The sequence below is a fragment of the Acipenser ruthenus genome, chromosome 5 (genome assembly GCF_902713425.1).
Source record: "Acipenser ruthenus chromosome 5, fAciRut3.2 maternal haplotype, whole genome shotgun sequence".
NCBI lineage: Eukaryota > Metazoa > Chordata > Actinopteri > Acipenseriformes > Acipenseridae > Acipenser > Acipenser ruthenus.
The window spans coordinates 63,079,298-63,099,334 of NC_081193.1; the positions used below are offsets into that span (position 1 = coordinate 63,079,298).

At 37.9% G+C, this 20,037-nt stretch overlaps 1 protein-coding gene across 3 annotated transcripts in view; it reads left to right on the forward strand.

Annotated features, from left to right (window-relative positions):
- LOC117403063 (fasciculation and elongation protein zeta-2-like) overlaps window positions 1-20,037 on the forward strand; it is an 88,538-nt gene that overhangs the window by 11,914 nt on the left and 56,587 nt on the right. For all 3 annotated transcript variants that reach the window (XM_059024358.1, XM_034004943.3, XM_034004946.3), the window contains exon 2: window positions 16,398-16,506. In XM_059024358.1, coding sequence (XP_058880341.1) covers window positions 16,398-16,506 — 109 coding nt within the window. The remainder of the gene's footprint in view (window positions 1-16,397; window positions 16,507-20,037) is intronic.

Here is a 20,037-nt window from a genome sequence, read left to right on the forward strand (position 1 = left end):
AAAAATAAAACAAAGCTGGACACTGTAGCTCTGTTCTTTTGAAGGTGCCTGAAATTCCATACAACCTTGCCTTCTTTTTTTTTTATGTCTCAATCCTAAAATTCTAGGTGATGCAAAACATAGCTGTATCTTTCTGAGTCTTTTGAAGTAAATGTATTTTGAAGCTGGCTTCATATTTAAAATTATAATGATTTAACCATGAAATCAACCAGTCACTGTTAAGGATTGGTCAAAATTCATATTCTCTGTACAGATGCCAGCCTGTGAATAAGACATATGGCAGAATTCTAATGTTTGTTGTTTTTTTTTCACTCCACAGCAATTTACGTACAGTAATTCCTGCTGAAGCTTATCCTTATTAAATCTAGGTTGAATTACAGTTGTCCTTTTCGTCTCAACGTACTATTTGCTTAAATAGGCCCTAGTATTTTTTTCCTTTGTAACCCCTTCTCTGCTGAGGCCCTTGTGACGCTCTGCTACAAGAATTATGTGATTTTGTGTTTTTTATATTTATATTTAAAAACCCCGTGAGGATGCATGACTGATCAGCTACTGATTATTTAACTAGCTGACAGTCATGCATCCTTACCAAACGCATGCAGACTGTGGCCGAGGGGTAATAAGATAATTAACAGCTAGTTAACCCCTCGGCCAGAGTATAAGAACCTGCAGCTGTCCGTACTGCAGGGTGGAGTGTACAGGAAAGACACTTTTTTTTTTTTTTCTTTTTTTATAAATTTAGTCGTCGCCAATTTTTTACCCCGGTTTTCTCCCCAATTTAGCATGCCCAATCATTAATTGTATCCTCAGCCCACCGCTCGCAACCCCCCCGCCGACTCGGGAAACGGCGGCTGTAGCACGCGTCCTCCGAAACGTGCTCCTGCCAAGCCGTCATTTTTCACACTGCGGATCCACAGCAATGCTACCAGACCTATAGTGCCGGAGGACAACACAGAACTGGCAGCTCCACTGCAGAACCACAGGCGCCCTATCGGCCACAGGGGTCGCTGATGCACGGTGAGCCGTGGATTCCCCTGCCGACCTAAGCGCTCCCTACCCGGGCAGCGCTCAGCCAATTGTGCGCCGCCCCCAGGGACCCCCGATCACGATCGGCTGTGACATAGCCTGGATTCGAACCTGCGATCTCCAGGAAAGACACATTTGTTGTGCTGGTGGGATATTGTGTGAGTGTTTGTGAAACAGCAACTGCAATATCAGCCTTTTACATTTTGTTAGGGATATTCAGATTACAATTAAGCTTGCACATTTGAACTACATTTATTTTTGTGCCAAGTGTAGCCTAGTTTATGATGCCTTGTGCTCTGTGTGAAATATTCAGTTTTGTTATGTTTTGGTAACCCAGTACTTTTATAACCGCTCGGTTTTTGAACCGAGGCATATTTGAGATACGGTTTAGATACGGTTTGTGCTAACTTGTGCTAGTAAATATTAGTACATCTGTTTTCTTTGACAATTGTACTTTTTAAAAATATATTTATTTAGTTTTAATATAAAGGTTAACTGTTTAGTATTGTTCCAAAATCAATAATGGTAGGAACACTTCTTTTCTTTTTTGCCACTACACTTCTGTGTATGTAACAATAGCTTGCATATTATTGCTCAAGGAACAGATGGAAATGTGTCATGGAAAGAGACCTATTAAATTGTTAATTTTAAAGCAACTGAACAACCCTTTTTAATCTGTGAAAATTAAAAAAAAAATAGTTTTGGAACATTCCTATGCTAAACTCTTAGCCTTTCAAGATGTATGTCTTTCTGTAATATTTAGCAAAAATCAAGTTGAGTTTATTTCTTTTGAACTGGAGCATAGATGTGCAAGCATGGAGGTGTGCAAGGGTTTTAAAAAGATAGACAAAAAAATGCTGAAGTGACACCCAAGGCAAGCGCTATGCAACGATTTAGCTTGTTTAGCAGCTGGGTTCCACAGTGCCCTTCTCAGTGCCCTCCCACTCTCAACCTTAGCACATCCTCCACTCAAGCTTCACACTACTTTCACGTTACAAACCATTTCTGTGATCTCCGTGCAGCACTCGCTGTACATTAACAAGGAATCCTGTGTGAATCTCAATACTTTCATGTTGCATCTTTATTTAGAACACAATAGCCTTGGGTGAGTAACACTGAATTATGTGCCTATTTAAACTTCAGGTGAAGTACAGTATTCAGGTAAATTGTAAACATCAAAGTACAGTGCCGTGATAAAGTATTTGCCCCGTCTGGTTTTCTGCATTTTTGCACATTTTTCACATTGTATTTGGTCAGATTTTTTTGTGGCTTGTAGTATATAGAGGGAGTCTGAGAGAAAAAAATGACACCAAAGTTTGGTGCTTCTTTCATTTGTTTGGTGTGCAAGGTAATCAAACATGCAATCTTCAGGTGTGAAAAAGTTATTGCCCCCCCCCTCTAGTTAACTCAACCTAATTAAAGGGATAATTAGGGTCAGCTGTTTGAGTACTTTGGTTAACAACCAGGCCTGATTTGGGCCAGCCATTGCCCTATATAAATCTGACTAACTTTGGCACTTTACCATCAGTGTGAAGCTGTCAGCACACAGGTTCTAGAGGCACATCATGCCACGAACAAAAGAAATTCCTGAAGACCTCTGGAAAAAAGTTGTTGATGCCCATCAGTCTGGAAAGGGTTACAAAGCCATTTCTAAGGCTCTGGGGCTCCACCGAACCACAGTCGGAGCCATATTGTCCAAATGGAGAAAGTTTGGGACAGTAGTGAATCTTCCCAGGATTGGCCGTCCTGCCAAAATCTCTCCAAGAGCAAGGCGTAAAATCGTCCAGGAAGTCACAAAGAACCCTAGTACAACATCCAGGGATCTGCAGGCCTCTCTTGCCTCGGCTAAGGTCAGTGTTCATGACTCCACCATCAGAAAGACACTGGGCATAAATGGGATTTGTGGCAGAGTAGCAAGGCGGAAACCATTGCTCACTAAGAAGAACATGAATACCCGTCTCAAGTTTACCAAAAAGCACCTGGATGATCCTCAAAAGTTCTGGAACAATGTTCTATGGACAGATGAGTCAAAATTGAGCTTTTTGGCCGATATGGGCCCTGTTATGTCTGGCGAAAACCAAACACTGCATTCCACAGTAAGAACCTCATACCAACGGTCAAGCATGGTGGCAGTAGTGTCATGGTTTGGGGATGCTTTGCTGCATCAGGACCTGGACGCCTTGCCATCATTGAAGGAACCATGAATTCTGCTCTGTATCAGAGAATTCTGCAGGAGAATGTCAGGCCATCCGTCCGTGAGCTGAAGCTGAAGCGCAGCTGGGTCATGTAGCAAGACGATCCGAAACACACAAGCAAGTCTACATCAGAATGGTTGAAGAACAAGAAATTTAAAGTTTTGGAATGGCCTAGTCAAAGTCCAGACCTAAACCCCATTGAGATGTTGTGGCAGGACCTGAAATGAGCAGTTCATGCTCGAAAACCCACAAATGTCACTGAGTTGAAGCAGTTCTGCATGGAGGAGTGGGCCAGAATTCCTCCACGGTGCTGTGAGAGACAAATCAATAACTACAGGAAGCGTTTGGTTGCAGTTATTGCTGCTAAAGGTGGCGTAACCAGTTATTGAGTCTAAGGGGGCGATTACTTTTTCACACTGGGGCATTGGGTGTTGCATAACTTTCTTTAATAAATAAATGAAATATGTATCAATTTTTTGTGTTATTTGTTCACTCAGGGCCCCTTTCATCTAATATTAGGTTTTGGTTGAAGATCTGATAAAATTCTGTGTCAAAAATATGCAAAAATGCAGAAAATCAGACGGGGCAAATACTTTTTCACAGTACTGTATGTACTTTCCATTCCAAATTATGGTTTCTGGTTCTTAATATAGTTACCAGTATAATATTATTATATTGGTAGATTCATGATTCCTCACATTACTACAAATGAGATGCAGCAGACTAGTAGTTCTGAATTGAATCATAATTCCAGTCCTAAGAGTTTTTTTTTTCCTTCTCCTAAAAATGTTTTCCCCTCTCTTGTCCCTGGCCTTGTACTGTAGCTTTCTTATAGCAGACAATATTTTTCTTTTACAAATGACAAAAAGGGCAGTAAGTGGTGTTGATGTTCCTCTTGACGAGTCCATGGCATCTGTCTCTAGGGACCAGAAGCTATTGTGCAGAATGTTGAAATATATTCTTCTTGGTACCTGTGGATAATAACTAAATATGTTTTCTGTCTTGGTCAACACCGTGATTTACAGGGAGGAAGAAGACCACCCATGACAAAACCCAGTAAACAAGAAAAATCTAAAACGTCAAACGCCGGTCTTTATTTAAAATAAGCTCAAGCTGTCTGTAGTGGAGAAATAAAATTAAACTATTGCCAAATGCAAATGATTGTAGAAGTACAGCTACTATTGAAACCTTGTTTATTCTCCTAGTTCAATTTGCATCTTCTAATCATTAGGATTGTCTGGGTCTGCTGTATAATCGGGAGACAGCAAGGTTTTGCTGAAGCAGAACAAACACACCCTTGGGACTTCCCTTGGGGATTGGTGGATCATATTGTACAGTACATATACATGAGTGGCACAAAGAACTGTGAGGATGCTTTGCCAAATTGTGGCATATGGAAAGTAGATCATGTTTTCCACAGACTTTTTCCGTGTCACATAGGTTTTTGGATATCACTGGTAAGATCATGACTGTCATCCCCTTCTTACTTAAAAAATATTTCCCTTTACTCTTATATTTCAGTTTGGGATTTCAGAAACAGCATTATAGCTGATTTTGGCTCAACTTTGATTGTAGCCAGTGCTATTTTTCTCTCAAATTCACAAGCTCCAACAAGCTCAAACAATTGTCTGTTGTGTGTTGGGAAAACAGCTGTTTTTGTAATCCTGTCTTAGAAAATAAACTCTAGCATCCAGTAAGCCAGCTTCACTTAGGCCCTAAAATAAGACTGCATTCAATTAAGGTAGTAGTGCTTGGGTGTATAGTTTAAAGTTCTGTGAATTGGTTTTATCTAAAAAGTATGAACTGTAGTGTTTTGATAAAATGAGTATGGGATGACTCCCAGGACAACAAGTTTTGACGTTATGCTTTGCTCGTCAGACAAGTAGTTTTTATTTATTTGTTCTGTGTTCGTTCCTTTGCTATAAAGACACTCCAGGTATATTTGTAGAGAGCCACGCAAGTTTCTGAAAACTGAATGGCGGAAGTATAGCACCTAAGCACAAACCATTTTAAAAAGTGTTTACATCCCACCCCAATCACTTTAGATTGGCTAGCAGTGGAAGAAGCTGATCATGAACATGATTCAAAGTCTTACCGTCTGTGATAGAGTCCTGGCAAACTTGCCTCAGGTAGCCGAGGAGAACACAGACGAGACTGAGATAGAGATTGACGTTGATACGCCGACACAGGCGCACGGGATTTAATCAATAAACATAAACAAAAAGTAAACAATAATGTCATGTGACACTACCAGCGATGGTAGCGCACAGAGGACGATACACGACTGTACAAACACTCAAAAATAAAAACACAATACAAAAAACTATAAATCATAGGTGCCGTGAAAACGGCAGGCCTTGCAGCAGCCCCGATCACAGTGATCTCTATGTTTTTATACTAACGCTCTGCCGAGACACGCCCACCTGCCTGCTGGAACAGCTCATTGCTTTCAGCTGCTGCCCCACACAGACAGGTAATCGTCCACGGCGGAGCGCAACATCAATTAAACAGTTAATTAAATCAAATCAATTTACAACAAATAATGCAAAAATATACAATAAAACTACATATTTCCCATGTGTAGGGCTTCCGCCCTGCCACATATCCTCCCACTCAGAATGGAACCCGTAGGGGTCCATTCGACAATTTTTATATATATATATTTTTTTAAAACACACAAACAAATCACAAGGGTGGGTGGGAGGGAACACTGGAGCCAGCAACAACAATCAACACACGCCAGGCTCCAATGTTAGCTTCCACTCAAGCATCAAATCCATCAGCGTCACTATAATTATATTTCTAAACATTATCATTAAATCACAACTATTAATTATCAAAATGATTACATTTACCCCACCGTCACCATTATTTTCTCTCTGGGCTTTTAATCCCGGGGTGCCCGTCTAACCCCATGGTGACCCCCTAAACCCCGTGTCCCTTCTCGGGGCTCCTCTGCAGAGGGCAGCCCCTGCGGCGGTCAAGTCTTTCAATCTCTGCTTGTTGGTGAAATCACAGCACGGGAGTGATGGCTCCGGCAGCTACGGCTGGACCAAAGGCAGCAACACTCCTGCGTGCGTGTTAGTCCCATGACGTCAGAGAACGTGAGTGACGGCTTCAGCAGCAACGGCTGGACTGAAGGCAGAAACTCCTCAAGTGGTTGGCCCGCCTCCTCAGGCTCTGGGGCCGGAGCTCCACCTCTCTCTTCCGACGCTCGGTAGGACGCACCTCCCTCATTGGACCGGGCTCCTGCCGCTCGGGCATTCGGGCTGGACACTCCTCCCTCCCAGTCCTTCGGACACGAAGCTCCACCCTCTCTGACGCTCGGGTTGAAGCTGGTGGTCGTTGGCTTCCTCCTGCTCCCCCCCAAAAAAATTCAGGGGTTTGCTCCTCAATGTCTCTCTGTCGCGGGTCGATTTTCCATTGCGCAGGATACAACAATCCCTTTCTGACACCAAATTGCGATAGAGTCCTGGCAAACTTGCCTCAGGTAGCCGAGGAGAACACAGACGAGACTGAGATAGAGATTGACGTTGATACGCCGACACAGGCGCACGGGATTTAATCAATAAACATAAACAAAAAGTAAACAATAATGTCATGTGACGCTACCAGCGATGGTAGCGCACAGAGGACGATACACGACTGTACAAACACTCAAAAATAAAAACACAATACAAAAAACTATAAATCATAGGTGCCGTGAAAACGGCAGGCCTTGCAGCAGCCCCGATCACAGTGATCTCTATGTTTTTATACTAACGCACTGCCGAGACACGCCCACCTGCCTGTAGGAACAGCTCATTGCTTTCAGCTGCTGCCCCACACAGACAGGTAATCGTCCACGGCGGAGCGCAACATCAATTAAACAGTTAATTAAATCAAATCAATTTACAACAAATAATGCAAAAATATACAATAAAACTACATATTTCCCATGTGTAGGGCTTCCGCCCTGCCACACCGTCTTTTTCATTTTTAAGCACACAAGTGTCTCAAACAGTAATTTTGAAGCATACATGTGACAAATATTCAGACATTCTAATTGCATATGGATGAAATTCCAGAAATACATAATAAATCCTTATGTTGGTAATTGATAGTAATTCACAAACACATACAGATACAGTACATACCCAGTATCCAACCATATTTTGAATTTGTTTTTAATCTGATTACAATTAATTAGAACTCATGATTTGCCTAATAAATTACATTATTATAATCATTAAATCTCATACATAAACTTTTTATAACCACTTCAACAAGAGTAAGATTAAATGAAGCCTACATGTAATAGGCTTTATATATCTTCATTGATTCATTTGAAGCATAAAAGCATGTTCAGTGAAACAGAACAAGTCTGTTCTCTGAACTAAAGTTAACGTGATCTTAACTGAACCCTGCTAGGTACAGACAGAGATTGTAGTAACCACACACCTGCCATGACTTTTGCAGACATTAAAGGTTTGCTGACAAGGTTTTTATTTTTAAACTTGTGTATTGGTCGACCCCCCCCCCCCACCAACTTCGACTTATACTCGAGCAAATACGGTAATATGTACAATCTATATAAAAATCACTACACAACATTTTCAGGAAGTTGGGTGTTTAAGCGAGGCATTTCAGAATGACATGCTTGCCTTTTTATGTCCCGTGAGATTCTGGATCGCTCTAAAGCAGCACAACACGTTTTTTGTCCCAGATGGCTTTCCAAAGAGATCACAAAGCGTGCACGCGTATAATATGGTTTCTTTACTATTTGCTGTCTAAAACTTTTAAATAGAGGCTCAAGACCTTCTGTGCTGATCCTGTGTTTTTTTTTTTAAATATATATTAATCTCACTTATCCCACAGAGCTCTTTTTCATTTGCCGTTTTTTTAAACTGTCACGCAAATTCTGGTTAGGCGGAAAATAAGTGCAAGGTGTTTTTGTAATTTGTAGCGAATACGAACATCTAATTTTTGTATTCGAATACATGTAAAAATATATTCATTCAAATATTGGTCCCAGCACAACATTTTAATGTTCTCCAGTGTTTCAAAATATTTTTTTAAATCTCATTGGAGATATGATTCTGTTCCATGGTGAACGTCATTCTTTTTGTTTGGTTGGTCATTGTTAATAGGTTATATTAAGTCTATTTGTTTTAATTTTTCTACTCTGTTATAACCCGTTTAACATTGTACTGTTATACCCTCAGGATTGAAAACGGTTCTGCATGTCCAAAGCTTTAATTTCACAATCTGATGTGTCACTGCAAATATGTTTTAAGCATAAGAATTGCCCATAAGGTATATTAGAAATCAGATGATTGGGATGATCACTTTTTGCATGCAGAATTGTATTGCTATCTGATGCCTTTCTGAAAATTAGAAGTATTAAGCATGCCATTGTAATTTATCAAAACAAGTAGAACTAAAACATGTATTTCTGATTGACTGTATTCCATTGTAAATTTGAAATGAAAATTATTTCTATTGATGTATTCACTAAACAAAATTAAATCAGTTTCAGAACCAGTCCATATCATCAAAATATAATCAATATATTGTTTCCAGAATAACATATTTTGCAAAGGCGGGTGAGAGGATCTATCATTAATAAATAGGCTTTCCCAATAGCCCATCTATAGATTTGCATAGTTGGGTAAAAATCCTTCTCATGGGCCTGCTTAACTTTATAAAAATGGAAGATGAAACCCGCTGGTGAGCTTTATATGAACAGGAGTAGTTTGGGGTAATTTTCATGCTACTACTTGCAGCAGTAAGAGGATCTAAACTAACCGATTCTCAATTTGTGCCCGGCTTAATTCATATATTTTGTTCTGAATGCAGTAGCCTATTATTTTTAGGGATATGGAACTGGTCATTACAGCGATTACTGTTTTTGTAGTAATCAACAGTGTTTATTTTGAGACTTAAACTTTGGGACTCGGGCAACACTTACATATTACTACAACTGTTTTTGAATGTTGTAATTGTTGTTAATTTAACTGAACACTTAAATGCTTGGATGAATCACATTTTGAAAACAATAAAAGTATAAGGAATTGGAGCCAAAAATAATTATACGTTGGATACATGGGAACGTGCTCCACCACAATCCTTCGCTGTTATGACTAGTTGCCTGAAAAGTGAAAGGCAACTACTGAGGAACCAAGGGCTAGTGGAACAAGTAACTAACTTTGTCCTCTAGTGCGATTCAAAAACTTGTACCTCTTGGATATCTATCTAAATTTATTTTCATTCATCAGCAACCTGTTTCACAAGGGTCGTTCACTGTCCTCCATCAAGGTTCACATATCTGCAATCTCCAACGTAATACATGGCTGGGAAGGTCACCCTTTAGGTTCCCGCCCTATGGTCTAGATCTGTTGGGGGTGGGGTGGGGTTTAACTACTTAATCTACATATCGTCCCTCAATGGAGTTCTAGCCTGGTACTCATCAAACTCATGGGACCACGGTTCAAACCCATGGCTACATGTGAAGAGAAATTCTTGACTTGGAAAAATAGCATTTCTAGTGGCAGTGACCTCAGCAACAAGGCTCACAAACCCGGGACAAATCTCCTAACAGACCATTTCAAGTCTCCTAACAGACCATTTCAAATTGGATCACATCCTGCATCGAGTTTTGTTGCAGCCTCGAAAAGAAACCTCCTCCTGGATCCATCAAAGCCCACTCAGTAAGTGGACTGGCTACTACATGGGGGGAAAAAATCCCAATACAGAACATATGAATGCTGCTCCCTGGGCCTCCTTCGAGACCTTTATTAACTCTAGAACTGCCGTAGTTATACTCATACCTAAACTGCCACCGACAGTCATTATGACGGTTACATTTTAAACAACATCAGTGTTAAAATGAAAGATAAACTATCGGATACAACTCAAGCACATCATATCAAGCCAAAATGCCATATTTAAATGAACAATTAAACATAAAAGGGTTTATTTTCTAACTTAACATATAAAGCACTACTTCAGAAAATGAAAAACTATAATAAAATAAACATTTCAAAAGAAACTGGTGTGTAAACAGGTATATGTACATCAAATTTAAAACAAAAGTAACATATTTTTTCTCTTCACGTGTGTCACTCGTTGCAGCACAGAATCCAGGTTGAGCTGCTGCAGCCTGCTGCTTTGCAGTTTTCTGATTGAAATTTTTCTGCCGAAGCACTGTGACTAGCTACAAGATTAAATCTCTTCTACTGATATTTTCCCTGGTGCGTTCCTTGTACAAAATGAAAGAATTGATGGCTGCCAGGTCCAGCAGAGAACAACAGACTTGTATCTAAAAGTAAAATAGAGTATTGCAGGTTATATTCAAAATAAAAAACATGTATTGTAAAAGCCAGTCAAAATGACTGCTCTGGCAGTTCTAGGTAGAGGGGATTATAACTTTTTTTTTTTTTTTGCGATCCTGCCTTTCAAATGCCATCAGGGTATTTAAATACATGTATTTAGGAAAAGTCAAGAACGGACAAGTGCGTATTTTTCACACATGCAAAGTAATTTAAATTTTAAAAGTGAAAACCAGGGCTCCCGAGTGGTGCGTGGAGTTTTCCTAAGAGTGGCTTTTTTTCCTTGGCCTGTGACCATTGAGGCCTTCACCATGCAATACTCAGCAAATGGTTGAAATGGAAACCGCAGTCCCACTTGCAGCCAATTCACTGAATATCTTTGGCAGTCAATCTCGGATTGTTATTAACCTTCCTCACAATTCTTCTACTTGATATAAACAATAGTTGAAATTGGGATACTCAAATGCTTGGAAATCTTCTTGTATCCTTCTCCAGCTTTATTACAATAAATAATTTTCAGAGAGCTCTTTACTTTTTCCCCATATTGACTTATTGGTAATGTCAGCAATCATCCTATGCCTAACCCTTTTATACTCTCTAAGAATGTTCACCTACAATCCAGCATTTCTAGATTTAGGTTCTGCATTTTACTATCACAATATTATTATTATTATTATTATTATTATTATTATTATTATTATTATTATTATTATTATTTATTTCTTAGCAGACGCCCTTATCCAGGGCGACTTACAATTGTTACAAGATATCACTTTTTTTTTTTTTTTTACATACAATTACCCATTTATAGAGTTGGGTTTTTACTGGAGCAATCTAGGTAAAGTACCTTGCTCAAGGGTACAGCAGCAGTGTCCCCTATCTGGGATTGAACCCATGACTCTCCGGCCAAGAGCGCAGAGCCCCAAACACTACTCCACACTGCTGCCCTAATTATATTATAGCATCAAAGGGTATGAATACTTCTGAATTGGCATTTTTGGAGTTTTGTTTGTTCATATTAATAATTGCATCCTTAATCGGAAATATAAATATATGAAATGTACTTTTTTGTTGACGTGTATCTGTTGTTGACACTCGCTGTCATAAAAGTACTGTACTGATATATGTGCTTTCCTTGACCACAAAAATAATGTTGCGTGAAATGTGAGTGAAGGTAGCGTTAGAGTGGGAGGGAATGTGCAGGAGCGTAGCGTGAAAGTACCGTGAAGATAGTAAAAGATGCAGGAAAGCAATGTGGGGGTGGTGTGAGGTAGCACGAATCACACAACTTTCACGTTACATGTACTGTAATGCAGGGATTCCCACATTTTTCTACCTGAGACGCCAGTTCAACTGCACTACTGCTGCCCACTATTAGCACTTATGAAAAATTACAAATTAAAAACATTTTTAAATCTGTAAATAAACTTAATCTAAATTGTTAATTTTTCATTTGAATATTATTTTTTCTTCATTAGTATGTTATTGTTGCTTTTTGTTATTATATATCTGAACAAATACATAGAATGACGTTGCTCCTGCTTGGGACTGCGTTGTGGCCCACCTTTGGGCTGTGGCCCAGTTTGGGAACCCCTGCTGTAATGCATGGGGATGCACCAAAAAAGCAAAAAGTAAGTACCATTACACTAAACTACTATATTAACACCCCTACTGTACTGTATATGCGAGTCAAGTTATATTGTTTAAGCACAATATTACATTTTGTATTCGTCAAATAATTCATCCACAGGGCTTGATTTGGGTTATGCTGTTGAAGACAATGGGTTGACTGGGAAATAAAGATTTTTTTCCTGTAAACAAATCTGCCAATATACAGTACTGCTCCAGCAATGAAAACACTGTAGGCAGTCCACTGAGAGCAACTTTAGCTACAGTACTGACCTTAGTATGTGACCTTTGGAAGACCAGTTACTTCTGATCTTTGCAGACCCAGTACCTTCCAGCTGTAAAATCCGCTATATCTCTGCCTCCCTTTTAAAATTCAGTATCATTGTCCAAAATCGTATCTTCAGCTGAGCAACTTTCCCACTGGTGTTTTTGTTTTGCACTTCTAAGGGTTTCAATGATAAATGAGGAATGATCATGTGTGACAGCCCTTTTTTAAAGAAGCCACCATTAGAAAGTGCCATCTGTGCTCAACAGCCTTTCTGTGCACGGCTTGTATGTAGTTTGAATGTTTCTTTAGATATTTTGAGGTAAATGAGATGTGTTCAGCATTTCGCTACACATTTTAATTTTTAACCGGCAGCAAGGTTAACATTTGAAATCTGCATTTCCGGGCTGAATGACTAATCTAGGAGCACACAGCAGTTGATTCAGTTTTGCAGGAAACGTCCGTTTCAACCTTTTGAATTCAGTTACTAAATGTTTTGAAACTGAAATGTTCTGTTTTGAGACCCAGTCATTTTTAATGTTGAGAATCACTGGAAGAGAATTTCACCTGTAATAATTTACAGCAGCACTTCCCGAAGAGCATCATTTTTCTTTACTGCTTTCACTGTAAGCAAATTAGGACATGTTTGTGCTTTTGGTCTTAACATCTTTTCATACCAACCGCTTCACATCAGCGCATCAGTGTCCGGCGTATTTTGACGGTGTCAGTTCAATCTGAAGTCCTGTCACTGAACGCACCATTTCCTTAACAAAATAGAGCAAGTACTGTAACAGATAAACTATCTCATAATAAAGTAATAGTATCATTTCAATAGTGGTTATCTGTGCTGCACTGTAGAGTCTTTCTTTACTGTATCTATTCACTGTTGAAAGTTAAGTGCTTTCCTATTTGACATAGACATACACTCACAACAATGACTGCTATCTATAAATATATTTATAAAAAAATGTTTGAACACTTCCTACCTGTTGGTGTACGACCTGTTGAAATTCCAAATACAGATCGTTTGTTACTGTAAGCCCCGTTTGTGATCTTCAAATACATGCAGCTATGGCCAAACGTTGTATGTATACTTAGGTGATGCAAAACCTTTGGCCATAGCTGCATGCTCTAAAGCAGAATTACTCCCAAAGTTCTGAGCAGCCCAATTTCCTTTTTTCTTTGGGCAATTCCGTAAATAATTGTTGATATTATTTACATGCATGCAGCTATGGCCAAAGGTTTTGCATCACCTAGAATTTTAGGATTGAGACATTAATAATAATAAAAAAAATTATAAACATAATTTAAGTCTTTTATTTAGCATCATGTAATCAAAGAAACTACAAAATTATATCACAGAAGTCTAGCTGAAGCCTTAATAGTAGTACGGTATTTCATGTTAGACTTTTAAAATGTCATGTTTTTCGTAAGTATATGGAAAACTACAATGTAATTCAATATGTTAACGTAACACTACGTTATAAATGATTAGTTAATACTTGCACTTGGTTATTTCCAACATGTTTGCACAATACAGTGTATATTCTTCTCACATTTATTCCCCCTCCCACCTGAAGTAGTCTGAGGAAAATAAATGCACGTTTTCACAAACTAAACATTACACAACAAAATAATTCAGACTGCTGTTGAACATATTTTTTCTTTCCTACACTGTAGATAAATCAGAGATTTATCTTTTTTCTAGTCTTTTTTTCTATCTTTCTGAAACCTGTTTCTTTGACACTGCAGGTGCCTGCCTGTGTGCTGTGACATTCCAAATGTGTGTGTGTGTGTTTTTTTTTTTTTTTTTTTTAAAGGGGCTGTCCTGTACTCTATTCGGAAACAACCATTTACAATCTAAATTTCTTCTTCTTATTGAATAATAATGGCTCTCACATTTCTTTTAAATATATATTGCCTTAACTTTATATTAGAGAGACAGTACTTATTTAAGTGATAATTAAGTACTTTTTTTTTTACTTGTTTTGGTAGCTTTTAGGTTATATGGACAAAGTGGTTTTCACAATATCAGTACAAAATATGATGTGTGCAATGTCTAATGTATCACGTACAGTATTTCTAAGCAGTTCTTAAAAGTGTAGTAGTGACTTACATCCTCATTAATTTTATAAAGTTATCTGTTTATTTTGAGGGGAAAAACTATTGATTTGATCATTTTTAAACAACAGTGTTTTCTGAGCCTGTATTTCACTTTATAATGTTTGCATTGAAAGAAATCATTGTTTAGTCAGAAAAACATACAAGTAACTCTGGAGGATAGTTATTTTAAGGGCATTCTAAAAGACATTAGACAATAACATATGCAATTAAATGGATTTCAGTTGTTATAGCTATGTGACCACTTAAGCTGTGTGCAATTGTTTCTGTAAAAAATATATAAAAGAGGGATGGAAAGCACTTTTGATGACAGACATTAAGTACCCTGTAAGTACCTACAGCAGGATAGCTCTGTTACATTTGCTGTGATTTTACTTACTTTCTGTTGCTTTGGGTGACAGTAAGTGAAGTAAATGGACAAGACAAGTACTGTATGAGTGGCTTAAGTACTCTTCTGTGCCTGTTTCTTAAATGCACCTTGCCTCAAGTTGCCGCAGAGTAATTCAGATTTCTAGTGTATATACTCCCTGAGACTGTCACTGATGAACAGCAATCCAGTTTCATTTTTGTATTTCTTTTTTTGTTTTTGCTTTACTTAATGTTTGTACATTAAGTGTGTGGTACCAACAATATTTGGATATTAGAGTAAAATACTTGGTTCAGTTTATTATCAAACAGACTTTTTAGTGTCCTTCGCTGGTTGTTTCAAGGATAAAAATGAAAATATAAACCATCTGCAAAATGTGTTTTAAATGCGGTAACATCCAGAGAACTATGGCTAAACTTCCATCGTTCACCAGTAACTTCAAACTTTAAAACATGAATAATCTGTAGCTGTCTTAAATTGTTGTGCATCTTTAGATTGAAGTTGCATGGGTGATGTGTGATAGTGTCAGCCATTATTTGATATGGATGCTATTATTTAACAAGCAATGCAAATCATAAAAATGTGTGCCTCCGGTGCATCCTGCCAACCCAAACTGGATTATTTCTTTGTCTGCTATTGACTGTCAAGTGGCCAGATTTATATTGTTATCCCCCAGAGTTGTGGATTTATTATAACATAGTAGTGACTGCACAGAGGGCTGCTTCAGTATGCAGTAAAAGGGAGAGTATTGGTGTTTTTGAGCCTTAGAAATTCCAGCATTGACCAAAATTGCTACTTGTGCTGGCTTTACACTAGCGCAGTACTTGTTTGCTTCAGTGTTTGGTGTCTGTCTGTCTGTCTATTTATTTGTTTTGGCCAACGTGCCTTTTGTTTTGTGTAAACCTTTTATTTGTATTCAATAAATACACATGCAGCTCTTCAACCCGTAGTACTGGTGCCTGTGTTTCTTCCTGGTTTGATGTCACCACCAAGCCATCCTGCCACACCTAGTCAGATTTGGAGCAGGCGATACAGCACTGGTTCAATGTACATGAAGAACTTGATCTGAGTTGAAGAAGAAAAACAGTTAATTTTGACATCTGTTTACTGTAAAATTTAAAAACATTGTTAGTTGTCTACCCAACTAAATTACCCAAATTGTTGTTATCCTGTGCAACTTTTTTTTTTTTTGATCTTTTGGGTGAACCTCTACTGACACCATGTGCATTGTAATTTTAGTAGAGCCCTTTGATTGGGTGAAGATCATGACTTCATCCAGACTTAATACAAGAGCTCCCAGGTTCATATATTGCAGAAGGCACCCACCTACAGTACATCCAATCATATTAGTGCCAGCATTACTGTAACACCACAAGCAGACTGGATGCGAAGATGAAAGCTGCTACAATGGAATCCATTTTTCTGCAGGTTTACAGGTTTTGATGAGACACAGCTTACTGTATTTATTTTTCTTCTGTGTTAAGGATTTGGAATGCCCTGACGGATAATTATGGCAATGTGATGCCCGTGAATTGGAAAACGTCTCATACTCGATCCCTCCACCTGCCGACATTGAACCTGATGGAGAAAGGGGTACGTTCTGATTTAAGAGCATTAACTGTAACCTCCAGTGAAATAATTGGTATTAAGGTAACAGGTTTGTGCATAGTATTCCGGTTGGTACTATTGTCAGATTTGTTACTGTTGGATTACAAACTTTATGGACTATGCAAAGTGTGCAAAGACTACCTGGGCTAAGTCAGTAGTCTCCAACATAGCATTGCATAATAGGCAATAACACTGAAATAATGTGTAATATCACACCTACTGTATACAGAAATATACACTACTGAGTTTATTTTACATATATTAAAATAGGGATAAAATTGGTAAAAAAATTTTTTTTATTGAAACATCGATAAAAATCAGGGGGGAAAAATCTCAGTCAACACACTTTACATGTGGAATATGATGTGTTGCAGTTCTGGTTTATCATTATAAAACACAATCTATGCAAGTCAAAGCCACATTTTCCCAAGTTAGCTGGTACTTTGTGAACGTTTGAGCAATTGCTGTGCTGACGGAAACAGTATCTACAGAAGGTATGAACATGACATCAGCACAAAACAAGCCAGGTTTATTTGCCTTGAAATCATAAAAATAAAATTGACAGAACTGGGTGGTGCAAGCTATCTGAAGACGTGTCAAAAATCACACTGGACATTTCCATCAATGCGTTCCATGTAAGTTTACCAAAAAGCATCATAATTTTCTGTCAAATATTTAGGAATAAGATTGTCAGCGTTAGGCAGTGTTTTAGTTGATGGACAGTACTGTCGCACAAAGTCACCGATACATACCTCTGCAATAAACAGTGTCTGTCCAGCAAAGCTCTAACAAACTCATTAACATAGTCATTCTGTGCTCTATTTTTATTAGTGTGTGTAAAAGCCACATAAATGGATTGCTTGTCTGTCCGTTCACTTTCTTGTTTTAGTTTAATGTGTCGCTTATTTTTGAGTATGTTCTTTTATTGTCAGTGCGAACATGTACCCCATGCAGCAGTATTTGCAATACTTATGCATCTGCCACACTTCTGCTATTTTTGCTTTTTGTACACTTCAAAACATTCATTTTCTTTTGAATTTTCATAAACTGATTTACGTTTTCTCCCCATTCCTCATCCACTAAAAATATTATATATTCGTGCAAGTATTTCAGTTTAGTTTTTGATCAAGCTAGTAGTTACTACGCCCAGCAATTGCCACAATAATCAGACTTTGATTGGCCAACATAATCAGGTGTGTTTGTGAAGCGACAGAGAACCACAGTTGAACGTTATTTGATCCTCTGACGTCTAAACATCTGCTATATCTTAGGATACAGTGTAGGGCTGCTAAAACAGCATTTAAATCAAATTAGTGTGTATTTCCTAGAAAATAGTACTGGGATAATATTTTAATATTTAATTATAGACAAAAATTGCATATAAATCAGTAAAAACCGATGTCCAGTTAAACAAAAAAAGGGACCTTTTTTTTTTTTTACAGAACTAGACTTTTTTTTTTTTTTTTTTTTTTTAAACATTAGTTTTTTTCCTTGTGTTTTCAACCCTGATTTAATATTGGGAAAAATACACTCGGGAAATGTATTCAAAGATGGTCGCAAAGCATGCCTTGGAGAATAAAAATGAAAATTAGGTCACGAGTTCCAAGCATTGCAGTTGGGATGGGAGTTTAACATTGGTCTTATCCAGTCTCTTGGTTTGTCCAAGCCTTTTTTTTATTATGGCCAGTGAATATTCATTGGCAGGTGAGTCCCGAAGGCAATAGCTTGCAAATCAGAAGAAATATTTGTGGGAGCCACTTCATGAAGCTCTGTGTTTGCTGCATTTTTTATTAAGTGCATAAGATGTTAGTTTCTTTGATCTGTGTTAATCTGTACTTTTCTAGCAGCATGCAGGGCCACCGAGAGCCGTCATGAGCCCCAGGGAAGGATTGATATGTCCCTCTGCCCCACCCCCCCCACGGTACTACATTCATCCGACCTATGTAGTATACTGTAGTCTAAACCAAGCTTCTAAACCAAGCAATGATACTTGCAATCTTAGCAGTCTCTGAGGAAGATAATTTCAAACGATACAGTATTTTGATAATGGGTTTGAAGGAAACTGTCAACAACACCTAGAAGTTTCAATATCTCAATCAAAATCTGCAGCAGGATATACTTTTTCTCAAAGTAGTTATGTTTAAGTTATTTACATTATTCAAACTTTTTTTTTAGTTAAGTGAATAAATATTATTTTTTTGTACAAACTCCATGTGTAATAGTCATTAATTGGAAGCTTACTTAAAATCAAATAACATACATTTTTGGCATAAACTACATTTTAATGGTGTTGCTATACACTGTTGTATTTATCCCGTGCCAAAAATAAACCACTCATCTCTGCTCTTAACTAATAGCCTGTATTGGTAAATATATTTGTATTTTAAGCAATATAACAGATCATTCTCTAATTGTGTTTACCACCAGCTGAAGAAAGTACTTTATTTATTTTACACAATACAATTGCTGCACCACGTTGTTTTGAGCAAATTATAGATCTTAATAATAGAATAATTCATACTGTGGTATATATTGTGCAACTTTAGGGTTCTTTTAAAGTTTTTAAAAGTACGCAAAGGGTTTTGTGCAGGGCTAGTTGTTTTAAAATATTTTATATATATTAAAAAAAAAAATTTCCCCGTCCTCCCCACCCTCTCGGTGGGCCTGGCAGCATGGGGTCTTCCACCACCAAAGTGAAAACCCCAACTAAAAAGGGTAGATGAAATGTAGTTAATTTAAACACATTTTTTGAGGAAAGTACTTTTTACCTACATTTTCATGATCTGCAGCGAGTTACGGGCAGTTTGCCTCATGTCACTTTTCAGAATGCCTTGGTTGGTTGTTTGCTGACTGGGTAGGTAGATTACATTCCAAATTATTTTGAAGAAAATGTCTAAAGAAATTCACTTTTTAATGTTCATTGTGCTGGTTGGTTTCATGGAGTCTGGGTGCAGTTTACTGAAAGGTAAATGGGCCAATTAAATACTTTTCTTGTGTTTGGACATCTGGGCTTTTTGCTATTCAAAAGGGTCTTCTCCTGCAGCAGTTTCATTATAGAAATATGTTTAAAAACATGAGATACAGGATTTGAATTTCATACATAATGCAGGGATGTAGATAAAAGCTGAGATCCAGGAAAAATCTGTAGCTATTTATATAAAATTCCAGGCTATTTTCATGATGTTACTGGAAAAACAAGCAAATGAGCGGTTCACTGATTGGTTGCTTGAGATTATGCGGATTCAATTGGCTATCTCCGTTACCAGTTACTGTCCCACAAGTTCACTAGTTTCAGTGACAGCAAGAATGAGATTAACCAGTCATTAAAGCGGAAAATGAAAACAACACGCTTTTTATTTTTTAACCCTGTTTTAAATTTGACTATTTTTTAATCTAGCAAATGGTTAGGGATGGGAATTTTAAAAGTTTAAACGTATAAACTCTAAAGAAGTGGTTAAATATTGAATAATATTCTAGATGTATAACTGGTCACGTGACAAATTTCACCAAGCGTAT